Source organism: Otolemur garnettii, unplaced genomic scaffold (genome assembly GCF_000181295.1).
Source record: "Otolemur garnettii isolate 467f Iridium unplaced genomic scaffold, OtoGar3 scaffold00005, whole genome shotgun sequence".
Classification (NCBI taxonomy): Eukaryota; Metazoa; Chordata; class Mammalia; order Primates; family Galagidae; genus Otolemur; species Otolemur garnettii.
The window spans coordinates 30,237,825-30,252,890 of NW_003852400.1; the positions used below are offsets into that span (position 1 = coordinate 30,237,825).

The 15,066-nt window shown below is 37.3% G+C and overlaps 1 protein-coding gene across 1 annotated transcript in view; it reads left to right on the forward strand.

The window, feature by feature from the left end:
* The window catches only part of SCIN (scinderin), an 85,883-nt gene that overhangs the window by 45,297 nt on the left and 25,520 nt on the right, over positions 1-15,066 (forward strand). The window contains exons 5-8 of the mRNA XM_003782712.3: positions 7,910-8,002; positions 10,766-10,898; positions 12,921-13,009; positions 13,703-13,918. Coding sequence (XP_003782760.1) covers positions 7,910-8,002; positions 10,766-10,898; positions 12,921-13,009; positions 13,703-13,918 — 531 coding nt within the window. The remainder of the gene's footprint in view (positions 1-7,909; positions 8,003-10,765; positions 10,899-12,920; positions 13,010-13,702; positions 13,919-15,066) is intronic.

Below are 15,066 nucleotides of genomic sequence, written 5' to 3' on the forward strand. Positions count from 1 at the left end.
TTTTTTTTTTTGACACAGAATCTCACCCTTTTGCTCAAGCTAGAGTGCCATGTCAGCCTAGCTCATAGCAACCTGAAACTCCTGGGTTCAAGCAGTCCTCCTGCCTGAGCCTCCCCAGTAGCTGAGAATACAGGTACCCACCTCAATGCCTGGCTAAGTTTTCTATTTTTTTTTTTTAGAAGAAGTGGAGTCTTGCCCTTGCTTAGCATGGTCTTGAACTCCTGAGCTCAAGTGATCCTCCTGCCTCAGCCTCCCAGAGTGCTAGGATTATAGAATGAGCCACTGTGCCTGGCCTGAGATGGATTTTTTATAAAAACAAATTTGACCCTCTTATCCTCTCTTGCTCTCTCTTTTCTCTCTTGTCCTTCTGCCTTCTGCCTTCTGCCATGAGCTGAGGTAGCAAGAAGATTCTTCCTAGATGTTGGGACCTTGATATTGGACTTCTCAGGCTTCAGAATGTGAGAAATATATTTCTCGTCTGTGGTATTCTGTTACAGCAGAGCCAATGGGTAAAATTTTGCACTCAAAGTCAACTCACTGAAAGTAGAGATCGAAGCTAACTTGTTGACTGTTTCTGCCCCAGCTCTCTCCCATGAAGCTGGAATAGCACAGATACTCCATAAATAAACCTTACAAAATAGATACAACCCAGTTCACCAAAAACAAGGTCAGATGTACAGGAGTACAGGGAGGATAAACAGAGAAACACAGGGGGATCAGAGAATCTGTTTTTTAACCAAGGACTAATGGCATCGTATGTGCCACAACTGTGGAGAAACCTCAAAAAAGGGAAGTTCCCTTCTGTCCTAATCCTTCCTCTCTGCATTCCTTGCTGATTGCATAGACGACTATTCTTTAGGAGTCTCTTGGAGAGGGATATATAGTTCTATGTTCAATTTGTAGTTTTAAATCTAAAATATAAGACTTTGACGAGGCTCCACTGTAAGGATACACAGACGGCGTAACAAAATCGTTAGATTAAGGTATGAACAAATAACAAGAAAGTGCAAGTCCAGGAGGTGTGTGGCAAGGAGTCCAACAGTGAAGTCATTTTACAAAGCAGTAGAACAGTGATACACAGGGTCAGGGGAAAGAGAGAGAACCATGCTTTGACCAGGGCGAGGTTTGACTATATACATAAGGGCAAAGAAAGGGTGTAGCAGCTAACATTTGTTGAGTTCCAACTATGGGTAAATTATAACAATCACTTCACCTACATTATTTCCCTTAATCATCATAATGATTGATTGATAAAAATTATGCCATTTTAAATGTGGAAATAAGATCACAGAGGCTTTTGGACTCCATCCAGGTCAGGCCAATTCATCCTTCTAAAATGAAGGGATGTGTCAGAGACACAAGGGGGGATGCACAGAAATGGGGAAACTTCAAAGGCAAATATTGTGTCCATTGAAAATTGGTGATCCCCAGAAAAAAGATATCCTAATATCTTTACCTGTTCCAGAGTAGCTTTCAGACCAGCAGATCCTGACAATTTGTCCATGGGAATTGTGGCCTGGGAAGTTAATGTGAACCTCAGAAATGCTTAGTATACCTGCCCTGATGGTTGAGGTGGATGAACCAGGCCAGCTGAGCACTTTAGTCATATCACCAGACCAGGCCCAGAGGGATTTTAAAATATGCAATGCTTAGACTTCAATCAAAATGAGTAAATCAGAGTCTAGTCTAGAGACAGGATTCAGACTTTGGCATTTTTTTTATATCTGCCCAGATGGTTCTAATATGCAGCCCGAGAAAACAATTGTTATAAATTGGCGTTCTGACTTATATATTTTAATAACTTGTCCAACTTTCCATGTTACAATAATTTGTATGATAACAGTTACAGAAATGTGTAACTTTGCATGTTACAGTAATCTGTAAGTTAATGTCCCATATTATAACAACTTATGAGTTAACTTCCTTGTAAATGTGACCCTCTAAATCTAATCTCTGATCAGTCAATATTACCGTTGTATCAAAGCTCAGTCTTGCATCACAATAAATTCTCCAAGTCCAAGGCCACAACATTCCCTGAGTCCTCTAGAGCTGCACTGTCCATTTGGCATTCTCAAGATGTATGTGACTGTTTAAGGTTAAATATAAATTAATTTAAATTAAAGAAAATGTAAAATTCAGTTCATCACACCTGCCACATTGCAGGTGCTCAGTAGCTACAGATGACTAGTGACAACTTGTTTGGACGGCACAGATATAGAATATTTTATCATTGCAGAAAATTGTCTGGGACACCACTGTTCCATAATTAACTAATTAACTCTCTTGCAGACTCCCACTTCACTTTGTCCTCTCATTCAGACATGTCTATAACATGATTTCTCTTCTCTAAAAAACTATTACCCACGATTTGATATACTGAATTACCCTTCACTTAGTTGATCAGTACCGGGACAAGGTGTTTTAGGGGGAGGGAAGCTCATCTGCGATCACTGTGAGAGAACAGCAGAGTGAATGTGGAAATCTCACATCTAGATGGGGTGGAGCTGGCCAGTGAAACCACAGCCTTCCTCAGAATTGCCTGCCCCTTTATATCTCTGTGGAGCTTCCTTATTATCAAATATTTGTCTTGCCTAAGACAAATGCCTTGCAGCAAGTCAATAGGCTGTAACAGCAAGGAATTATTTCACTCTCACCATTTATTTCTATGCTCCGTATGCTTATAATTCACTGATAATCTTTCAGGTAGGGAAAGGAAATTAGATATTAAATTACTAAATAATTGAAATGTTCTCTCTTAGAACCCGAGAGCTTACTCTGTTCGTAGTGAAAATAGAAGCAGAGCCATCCACTCTAAAATGATTAAGATAAGGAGAATAAAATGACTCATTTTCTATATGAAGAACACCAAAGCAGAGGTTAGAAGGTGTGGGTTTTATATCTTGGCTTAAATACTTACGAGGCATAGATTTAAAGCCAAATTCCTAATTCTCTCAGCCTCATTTTCTTTATCCATGAAGCTAAAGCAGTGGTGATACTGATCCTGCCCAATCTCTCAGAATTGCTGTGGGAAGCACAGAAGACCTTCAGCATTAAATGCCTTTAGGACTTGGTGCCACCTTGGCACATTTTTGATGAACATGCTGTGAAACTTTGCATCAGACATTGTCCTCGTATTGTTGTCCTTTTGCTATGATGCATTTCACATGCTCACGCTAAAGTGGCCAAATATCTTGGCGTTTCTGTAAAAGGATGGAAATCCCCTCTTGAGAATGAGAGTGTAAATGTTGCAATTTCATGGCCAAACAAAGTGGAGTTGACTCAAAGGTGAAAAATAAATAAACAGATGAAAACAGATGTACATGCCATGAAGACTAAGAATTAAGAGGATACAGCAGGTTTTTAAACTTCCTGGGTCTTTCTTTAAAAACTGATTTCCACATAGGTCTGCTTAAGTTTCAAAAGAAAAGGTCAACCTGGGCTGGGCACTGTGACCTGTAATCCTAGCCCTCTAGGAGGCTGTGGCAGGTGGTTTGCTTGAGCTTGGGAGTTTGAGACCAGCCTGAGCAAGAGAGCAAGACCCCATCTCTACTAAAAATAGAAAAAACTAGCACAGCATGGTGGCAAGTGCCTATAGTCTCAGCTACTTGGGAGGCTGAGGCAAGAGGATTGGTTGAGCCCAAGAGTTTGAGGTTGCTGTGAGCTATGACACCCTGGCACTCTATGGAGGGGGAAAGTAAAAACTGTCTAAAAGAAAGGAAGGAAGAGAGGGAGGGCAGAGGGCAAGGAGGAGAAAGGTAAGATAAGGTAAGGTAAGATAAGGTCATGTTGGGTTATGTGGAGAAAAAAAAAAATCCACCAAAGGTAGTACTGACACAGGTCATGAGAACTTAGAAATTCTGAAGCTAGGAGTTCATGAATCTGAAACTAGAATGTATATTATTATACAATTATTATGTAATTCTATAAACTAGAATTATATAAATGTAATATAAATTGCTCTAATTAATGTAAATTTCTTCAGATGTATTTTGAATTGAACTGTTGAAAGCAGAGAATAAGCAGCTGAAAAGATCTATTTAAGTTGAGAACTAAGTTACATTTTCACAAATATCCATGCTCTTCAATGTACTGGGAGTAGTGTCTTAGATTGCTAAAATTTCCTTTATGTTGCTGACCAAACGTGTCATTTTGTTCTTGTATCCATATCATGGTTGACATCAACAAGGGCTCTTACTCTGTTAATTATAATTAGCTAAACTGACCTAAGAATAATCCTCAGTTTTTCTTCTGTTACACCCAGTCAACCTGAACAGAAGTTACTTCCAACAGTAGGTGAAGCCCAGGGGAAGAAAGAAGCACGGTTCCCACGGGACACTGTGAATGTCAGTCCAATTAGCAAAAGGTGCTAGGTACAGCATGATGAAAATAATGCGGGATAGATCACATTCAGACATGATGAAAGTAATGTGGGATAGATCACATTCAGACATGATGAAAGTAATGCGGGATAGATCACATTCAGACGTGATGAGAATGATGCAGGATAGATCACATTCAGACATGATGAAAGTAATGCAGGATAGATCACATTCAGACGTGATGAAAATGATGCGGGATAGATCACATTCAGACCTGATGAGAATGATGCGGGATAGATCACATTCAGACATGATGAGAATGATGCAGGATAGATCACATTCAGACATGATGAGAATGATGCAGGATAGATCACATTCAGACATGATGAAAATGATGTGAGATAGATCACATTTAAAACAGTTTTGGCTCTGTATGTTAGCGCGTAATTTAGAATTATCTGGATTGTGGAGTCCTGGGCCTCATTCTAGGAATAATAATAATATACATTCTAGGAATAATGATAATAATATACATTGTAGTTTCAGATTCACAAACTCCTAGCCTCAGAATTTCTAAGTTCTCAATAAATTGCCTATTTATTGACAATTGCTGACAGTGCGAATCTGCATTTTATCAAGTTACTCAGACGTTACATGAACATATAAGATAGAAATCTTTTTAATTTTTCACCTTTATTAAGGTATGACTGACAAATAAAAATTGTACATATTTAAGGTGTATGACGTGGCATTTTGGTATGTGGTGAAATTGTGAAATGATTACCATAATCAAGCTAACAGCATCCTTCACCTCACATTGTGGGTGTATGTGTGCTGGTGGGAATACTAAGATCTACACTTTAGCAAACTTCAAGTTTACGAGTTGTTATTAGTAACTACAGGCAGTATGCTGTACCTTAAGTCCCCAGCATGTACTTATTGTTTAAGTGTTCTACCCTTTCACCAACACTTCCCCATTTCCCTGCTCCACAAGGCGTGGTAACCACCATTCCAGGATGGTGTTTTTGAGTTGGACTATTTTGGAGTCCATGTATTAGTGAAGTCATACAGTATTTCGTCTTTCTGTGTCGGGCTTATTTTACTTGGAATAATGCCCTACAGTTTCATTTGTGTTGTTACAAATGGCAAGCTATCCGTGATCTACAGTCACATTCTTAAAACATGGGAGTAACATGAAATAAGGGGCCTTTCAGCGAGGGAGCAGGATAACTATTAGGATAAAAAGATGGGGTGAGAGGGAGGGCAGGATGGAACTGACAGGAGTAGCTGTCACCCAAGGCAAGAGAGATGAGGGCCTTGACCAGGGTCTGAATAAAGGAGCCCATGACTCTAATCATTACCATAAAAAAATGGAATTTAAAGAGAGATTTAAGTGGAAGAGAAGTATTCAACTGAGCACGTGATTTTAAGTAATGTGAAGAGAACAGAGATGCATTGACACAAACTGAGAACTGAAAGTGGCTGTTTTTGTACCTAATGAGTTTATTGTAGCATATTGGAGGACAGTGATGCTTTTAAATGAAAACTTACAGGACAGACATGAACGAAAGAGGAATTCCAAGCTTGAGTGACAGATTCTGGCTAGAGCAATAGATGAATTTTTTTATAGAGCACTCTTAAATAAGGCTTCTCTGTTTTCTTGCCCCTTTAAATTATCGAAATATATGTTATTTCCCATACAAAGGATTGCTAAAAGCTAATTACATGGGCTTACTGCTAAAATGCTAAAATGAAAATGTTTTAAATGTAGGCACGATCCTAAAAGTTGTCTTATAGTTTATGTCATCAAAGATGAAAATGTGTGGCAGAGTTGATAAAGTGAACATATTTAATTGTTTTGCTTTTTCTAGGCAGATGTAAAGTCATTACGGGTTGGGCAAGGTGGTTGGAAACTTATTTATATATGCCAGTGAGCTGTTTGGTAAATGCTTAGTTGTTGAACTGTATTTTTAAATAACCCTTAGAGATGCCAGACACTAAGATGATACATAGCATTCTCCTGCCTTGAAGTTAAGCCTGTTTTTAGTAAGTCCCTGGGGTTCAATTTCCAACTTAGCTCTGGTCCTTTGAGAGACCAATTAAGACAGTTGGTTAATAGAGAAATTGTTGTCTGAAAATTAAAAGTTAGAGCATGTCCCCAATCCCAGACCTAGTTGGCCTGCTGGGAGACTTTCCAGTATTAGATATGTCCTAAACCCAAACTGTTTATTCCAAACTACTGTCTTGATTGGAGTACAGTTTGAAAAGGGTCTATGAGGAGACCTTCGACAGCTCTTACAAGCTATGTGTACTTCTACCAAAATAAAGTTTTGAAAAAAGGTAAAAAAGTAAAAGCATTTGAAGGGAAAAAAAAAAGCTTTTGCTTACAAGTGTTTTAATTTTGGATTCGATCCTACTTTTAACAACAACAAAAAAACTTTAATACCATCATTTAACAAGTAGAGCAGTTAAAATGTTTTATTGATTATATTGGAAACAAAAAGATAGGCATGTTCCCAGAGGTGGTACATTCTCTGGTGCATGTGTAAACTCAGGGTTGCACTGGTACTTATGCAAGTTTTATATACATTTGTATTGTCTGATATCTAGCGGTATACACCTATTTTATGTAATATATTTTAAAGAGTACTAAGTATGAAACACATTAGGCAAGGAATTCATTGTCCATTAAATATTTTTGAATCTAAATGAACACCTCTTTTCATTTTCTGAACTAGAATTCATATCTATAATCACATTGTTTAGAATAAGTTTACATTTTAGTGATTTTAACATTCTATGGTATTTGTATTCATTAATTTAATTAACTGATTAAAGTGCCTCTAGATATATTTGTTGCCATTTGGATATAAAGAAATTCAGAGCAGAATCAAATATATTTTTTATCAAACACTCTATTTGAACTTTCGGATTGCATCACCTATGCAAGGAAGAGATAAGCACATTTATTTGTTCATCTGACAAATACTCTTTGAGCATCTAGTATGTCTCAAGCCCTGTTCTAAGTGCTAACGATACTGCAGGGAACAAGCATGATTATGGTCATCAAGAACTCGCATTTTATCTATTCCAGATATGTCAATAATAACAGCATTTTATCTTCTAATACCTTCTAATAAAAGTATTTGTTAGTATTGACCTCTTTACCTTCTAATAAAAGTATTAGATCTTTATAATAATAAATTAGTAAAACCTATAGATTATTTCTAGAATCAGAGGTCATGGAAAAAAATTCTTCTGTCAAATTGAATTTTGAACTCATTATTTTAATTAGTTCCTGCTATTTTTCTCACTCATATGCACACCTAGGCTTTCAAATCTGGGATTTTGCTTTCTTAGAACTTCACAGCAGACTCAGGGCCTGTTTACTTAAGGCCATTGATTGATTTGACCCATGGGGAAAAGCCTACATTGTATAAACTGATGAGAAATGTTTCAGCTAGATAATTTTAATTGCAAACACTTTGTAACTGATGTCTTGATAAAGGTACGATGTTTTATTGCTTTTTAACCTCTGCATCCTTTAATGAGAAGTCTTTATCTTTCATCTGTTGTTCACTTTTTTCCAGGTTTTAGGGAAAAAGCCAGAGCTTCGAGATGAAGACACTGATGATGACATAATAGCGGACATAAATAATAGGAAAATGGCTAAACTTTACATGGTGAGTTTACCGCTAACGAGTTCGATTGTTTCTGCTAAACTGGATGTATTTAGGGAGGCCTATTTCAGGAGAGACTTTTTTTGCTACAGCTGATAACTCTCCTCATTGCCCTCAAAGAGAAATGTATAGACAGAATCAGTTCTTTGCCCTTGTATACTTAATTAAAATTATTCTTTTTATTCATTATTTTTATTAAAAACAATAAATAAGTGAATTTATTGCTATGAGTTACATAAAATTATATATTATTGCTGTACTAGTTTGCAACAATATGTTTTGATATACGGCACTCGATGTTTCTTTAATAGAGTAAAATATTTTGTAAACTTTTTCTTATAAATTCTTTTTTGAATCACCCAGCCTACAATGTTAAGTTTGTATACATTTTTCATCACATCATAAAATCTTCTCCATATTTACAACATCCTATTTAGTCCTAAGAACTTTCAGGTGGGTAAAGCTATCAAACCAAACAGGTTGAAGGAAATGGAGAAAACAGCCCTGTCCTGACCTTTGGCAAACTTGCTTCTATGTCAGGGCTCTGGCAAATGACTGGCTGTGTGATGTTGAGCAAGACATAACCATTCTGAGTGTTAGTTTTCTTACCTGAAAAAAAAAAAAAAAAGAGAGAAAGAAAGATGATTATATTAGATGATTACTCAGGTTTATTCCAACTCTATAATTTTGTGATTTTATTTTGTTTTATTTTATTGTAGTTTTTGGCTGGGGCTGGGTTTGAACCTGCCACCTCCAGCGTATGGGGCCAGTGCCCTATCCTTTGAGCTACAAGCGCCACCCAGTTCTGTGATTTTATTTAAATGAAGGTAACAAAAGCCACAAGACATAAGCACTGAAGGAGAATGCTACAGTAAGCTTTTCAGGTGCTCCCTCCCCTTGCAAGTTTCCTGGCATGTGACTGAAAGTAGATCTTAATCTCCTTGCAGAATTCAGTAGTTTTCTAATCTGTAGGAGGAAGAAATTATATCTGCAGTTCTTTAAGGGTCTTTCTAGTCAAAACTTCTGAGATTTTAAATGAAGATCCAGCTGCTAACTTGTGCAGTATGACCTCCTTTGCATAGTGAAGAAATGGATTCTTTTATTTCTAGATGGCAAAGGGAAATATGGTTACTACAGACAGTGCAAAAAAAGAAAAGGAAGGAAAGAACTACGTTAAAATTGTAATACTCAAGTCATGTTTGACTTCTTCAATTACAAGAGATATAAGATACAATATATAAGATAGCAATGTTATTAGTATATATTGTATATTACAATTGAAATATAGGTTTTTTTTCTTTTTAAAAATGTGTGTACATTTTTTGGAACCCTCTGAATTTCTACTAATACCGATAATTTTAATATTGCATCTCCACTCAGAGCTATTCTCCTTCTGGGGCAGCATTACAGACAGAAGAAATATTGTTAAGAGGGAAAATGCTAATCCTGAATTATCGCTCCCTCTAGTGGAACAAAAATGTAATGCATACATCTAAAACAAGTCCTTTTGAAAATAATCTGGGGTTGCAAGACAGGACTGGGAGTCAGAGCCACTTGTGGAACTCTTTTTTGAGATAGAGTCTTACATTGTCGCTCTCAGTAGAGTTCTGTACTGTCATAGCTCACAGCAACCTCACACTCCTGGGCTCAAGTGATCCTCTTGCCTCAGTCCCGCGAGTTGCTGGGTCTACAGAGGGCATGCCACAAAGCCCAGCCAGTTTTTCTATTTTTAGTAGAGACGGGGTCTCCATCTCTTGAGCTCAAGCAGTCCTCTTGCCTCTGCCTCCCAGAGTCAGGCGTGAGCCACCATGCCCAGCGTGGGGCACTTTCAATTCAAAGTCCACCCTGTTGCTGTGAAACCACACCACTGATCTAGGGAGGGCCCTAGAATTTGCATATTTAACAAGTGCCTGGGTAATTACATTGTAGCCTATAAGCTGACCTTTGAAAACCTGAATTTTTTTTTTTTTTAATTGTTGGGGATTCACTGAGGGTACAAGAAACCAGGTTACACTGATTGCATTTGTTAGGTAAAGTCCCTCTTAGTTGCTCCCAGCTAACCTGCATGTGAGTATCACTTTCAATTTTCTAAGGCTTCCTACAAATAAAATTAAAAAAAAAAGTTCTGTGGTCACTTCCAAACTTACAGAAGAAATTTACTTTAATAGTTTATACAAAGTTATGCTTAAATTACAGGACTTACATTTTAAAAAAATCTTTGCATATAAATTATGTCAATGCTTTCCTTGACACAGTGTCTGGCATATGGTAGACACTCAGAAATGTTAATTGAATGAACGTTTAAACATTAACTTTTTATGTATGTACATGTACAGTGAGTGTAAGATTATTACTTATTTGAAAAGATTGCTCTGTAAGAAATAATCATGTGAAACTTATCATTTAGCACATCTGAACATTGCAATGAACCTTAGCCTTTTTTATTATCACTGTTACCGTCTGATGTTTTAGGCACAGTGTCAAAACTTAACTTTTTATTCATAGTTCTTTTATTCCAAAGGGCTTCACAAAAAAAGAAAACAACTTTCGAGGTATAATTTGGGGTTTGTGGATTTTTTTATTTGTTGAAACAGCTTGATTGAGATATAATTTACGTACCATGAAAGTCACACATTTAAAGTATACAATGGAATGGTTTTATTACATTTAAAGGGTTGTACAACTATTCCCATAACCTAATTTTAGAACACCTTAATGATCCAGCATCCTGAAACGAAACCACGGGTCTCATGGCTTTTCTATTAGGTTTCAGATGCAACTGGCTCCATGAAAGTGACTGTGGTGGCAGAAGAAAACCCCTTCTCCATGGCTATGCTGCTTTCAGAAGAATGCTTTATTTTGGACCATGGTGTTGCAAAACAAATTTTCGTATGGAAAGGTAAAAAAAAAATGCCATTGAGATTCTTGCTACATTTCGGATTTATAGATGTTTCTTCAGAAGAGTAAAGAAAATATCTTCTTTGATTTTTTTTCAAAAAGTCCAACTTCTTTTGTTGTTCTTTTTTTTTTTTTAAGTTTTTGCTTTTGCACAAAGATGCCTAGTTCTTAATGAATAATATATCCAGAGGGATCAACCTTTGCTTTTCTCCATGGAATTTCAAGTCCTCCTATCAGGTTCTAGTTCACAACACTGTTTTCTGACAAGTGTGTTATAGTCTGATCTAAATATAGATACGTTATATAATACTTTCTCTGGGAAAAATCTAGTATTAAAATGCAAATGTTTATATAATACAGAAATGGAAAAAACTATGGTTGCCACATAATCTAGTTATGACTTGTAAGTGATGAATGTTTAAGACAGTCTTAAGAAGATTTTATTTGTATGTACACGTGTGCCCACCTTACCATATGCCCATGTCTGTTCCCTTGACAGTCTGGAAACTTAAAGGTGCAGCCCTCGAGAGATTGTTAAATCACTACGAAAGGAAACAATTAGGCTCTCTTGGACCAGGAAAGCATTCATAAAATTTCTAATTTTAAATTTCATATCAGTAGGAAAATATTACAAATAATTTTCCCTGTATACATATAGGTCTGTATATATATTGAATCACCCAGACTTCTCATGTTCTTAATACAATTCTAGTGGAGACGTTTTGGTGAGTTGCTTTCCATTAAGTGACCACTATGTCAAAATTTGAAAATATTGTATTATGTTTTTAAAATAATTCTCTTACCATTTCAACAGCTTACACTGTTTTCTAAAGGATTTTTAACTCGTTATAACTAAATTCCCTCATCCCAAGTACTGAATCCCCTATTTAAATTAAAACGTGGTGCTTTTTGTTATTCAGAAACTGATGGATAAATCACATATACTTAAAAATTCCATCACTCAAAAAGCTTTTATCATCTGATTTATCAGAGAAATGGCTATGAGCGTGTGTATCTAAATTGTTCTCCCCGTAATAAATAGGTGAGGAAAATACCCTAAAATAGATTAAGGTAACTCACATGATGTTATAGCACATACAATACATAATGATTAAGTATCTGTGATAAACCTTTTCAGAGACAACTGAAAACTCACTTTAGAAACTAATCATTCATTTTTCAGTCTTGTGTAAATTGATCTGTAAATGTCTCACATAAAATACAGTCATTTTCCTTAGTTTAGAAAAGCATTTAGCCGGCTCGGCGCCTGTGGCTCAAGCGGCTAAGGCACCAGCCACCTACACCTAAGGTGGCGGGTTCGAATCCCCAGCCCAGGCCCGCCAAACAACAATGATGGCTGCAACCAAAAAATGGCCAGGTGCTATGGTGGGCGCCTGTGGTCCCAGCTACTTGGGAGGCTGAGACAGGAGACTCGCTTGAGCCCAGGAGTTGGAGGTTGCTGTGAGCGTGATGCCATGGCATTCTACGCAGGGGGATAGCTTGAAGCTCCATCTCAAAAAAAAGAAAGAAAAGCATTTAGGCAACATAAAAAGAATCTTTTTATAAATAGCATTCATTACTGCCTTATTATAAATATATTTAACATAGTAGGAAATTTTTTGCTATTCTTTCATGACTATATTTACGTTAAGTTATAATTATGGAGGGGGGAGGGAGAGGAGAGGAGGGAGTGGGTGAAGGGAGGGGGATTCGAGGGTTCAATTCTGGTTTATTTTACGGGGGCACAAGTGAATCTTTTTATGAATAGAGTGTGAACGTTTTGACACAATGGCTAGGAAAATGACATGAAGGCTATGTTAACAAGTTTGCTATGTTAACCAGTTTGATGGAAGTGTTTCGGATTGTGTGTGAAAACACCACACTGTACCCTAGAAGTGCATTAATGTACACAGTTACCATTCAATTTATAAAAAAAGTTACAATTATGGGGGTTTGTACATAAATTATTCCTTAATCATATATATCTTCTCTCTTTGAACTTCTGTTTTTTTTACTTTATTAGGTAAAAATGCTAATCCCCAGGAGAGGAAGGCTGCAATGAAAACAGCTGAAGAATTCCTACAGCAAATGAATTATCCCAGTAATACCCAAGTATGTGAGGCAATGAAATGGCTAGAAAAAAATTTAAAGCTTGTGAGCGCATGACATCACCATGAAACTCATGAAAAAAACTGGTAATGGGTGTCTATGAAGGTATATGAAGTCATTCTGAACTCGAGTGTGTGCAGTCTCATGTCACATGTCCCTGGTACACTATCCGTATGGAGGCCCCTTCCACGGGGCCACCTAACCCTTTACTTCCTCCATAGTCTTTCATTGCAGATAGTAAACTACCATTGAATGAACTAAGAGCATTTATCTGTTGTTCCTTAGAGCAAGTAGTGAGGACCCAGATGATATTAGTTTTCATCAACATCAACGTGGACACCAGCTAATGACTGTCTTTCTTTCTGGAAAGCTCTTCCCCTTTCTTCATGTTTATGTCCTGTGGCAGTGAAATCATTTCTTCTAGGTCCCAGATCTCTTGTAAACCTAACATATAAAGACAAACTTATTTGACTGCAGTGACAACATATGAAATAACTTTATCTTTATTTCGAACATTCAAATTCAGTGGTGATTACTTTAGAAAAACCATGCTTCATAGCTTCTAAGTTTTACACCTGTAATCACCGAGACCAAGATAATCTTTCCCTTTCCTTGTAACTTTCTCTGTTACTAGATTCACATTTTCTGTCCATCTTTTATTTTTCTGTTTATTATTATCGTTATTTTAAATTTCAGATTCAGGTTCTTCCAGAAGGAGGCGAAACACCAATCTTCAAACAGTTCTTTAAGGACTGGAGAGATAAAGATCAAAGTGATGGCTTTGGAAAAGTCTATGTCACGGAGAAAGTGGCTCGAATAGAACAAATTCCATTTGATGCCTCAAAATTACACAGTTCTCCTCAGATGGCAGCTCAGCACAACATGGTGGATGATGGCTCTGGCAAAGTGGAGGTATTTACCCGTTTCTCTTTCTTTTATCAAGCCCACTTATCCCAGTTTATGTAGAAATATAATTTAAGGAAACTACAAACATTTTAAAATGGGAATTTTGCATAGCAAAAAGATGGTCTAAAACTAGACACTAACAAGGGATTTAAAAGTGGAAAAGATGTTATCTGACCTTCATCCCCATTTTACAGATGTGGATGTTGAGATCCCAGGAAGTTATCTTTATGCAAGATTACCTAATTATCATCTTAGAGAGCTGATGGGAACCCAGCCATTTTGCTTCTTGGTGGAGAGCTGTTCTTTTTCTGGAAAAGTCCCTGTTTGGGATTGTTCAGTAAGGATGTATTGCTTCAATGCACCATTCACCCTCAGTTTTACCTCACCCCCCACACTGGGGATATCCGTGAAAGCAACCTGGGCATATGTGTGTGCTAAAATCATAGATATTTTTAGAGTATTAAGACTGAGTTTGTTGGTTATTCCATTTTAGAGAGAAATTGCTAAAAATCCCATAATCGTTCTCCCTAACTCATACCCAATCCACTTTTGAATCTTCTAACTTAATAAAAACTGGGTGATGTCACTCTCTGTTTTTAAATATTTTGATGGGTCCCAACAGCCTTCCCGGAAACATTCATCTTCAGCTGGGCCTGCGAGGCCTCCCATGAGTTGCCCTTGCCCTCCTCTCAGCTTCAACTCTTCCCCTCTGCCCTCCGGCCAGTGTTCCCGCCCCTCCTGGGCAACTCAGTTAACTCACGATCCATGCCCCTTCCAAGAAGGCTTTCCTCAGAGCTGAAATGATTTTTCTCCATGCTCAACCAAGAATGATATTTTTCACGGAATTGATCATATATAAGTGCCACAGAATGGTTCATTTACTTACGGGTTTCTCTCATCAGTTCACTGAGAACAGAAATAAAATATTTTATCTCCAAATTCCTGCGTCTCAACACAATGCTCAGACCAAAGTATATCGTCATGAAATTTGGGAAATAATTTCTCCTCTTTTCAAAGATACGAGGGTGCTCAGGGATTTGGGAATGGGACATGCCAAGGGAGAATGTCGCCAGTGTTCTGGATCTCTGTCCTGCTCAGACATCATTTCTCTGTCCTGTTCAGACATCCTTTCTGGGTCCTGCTCAGACATCCTT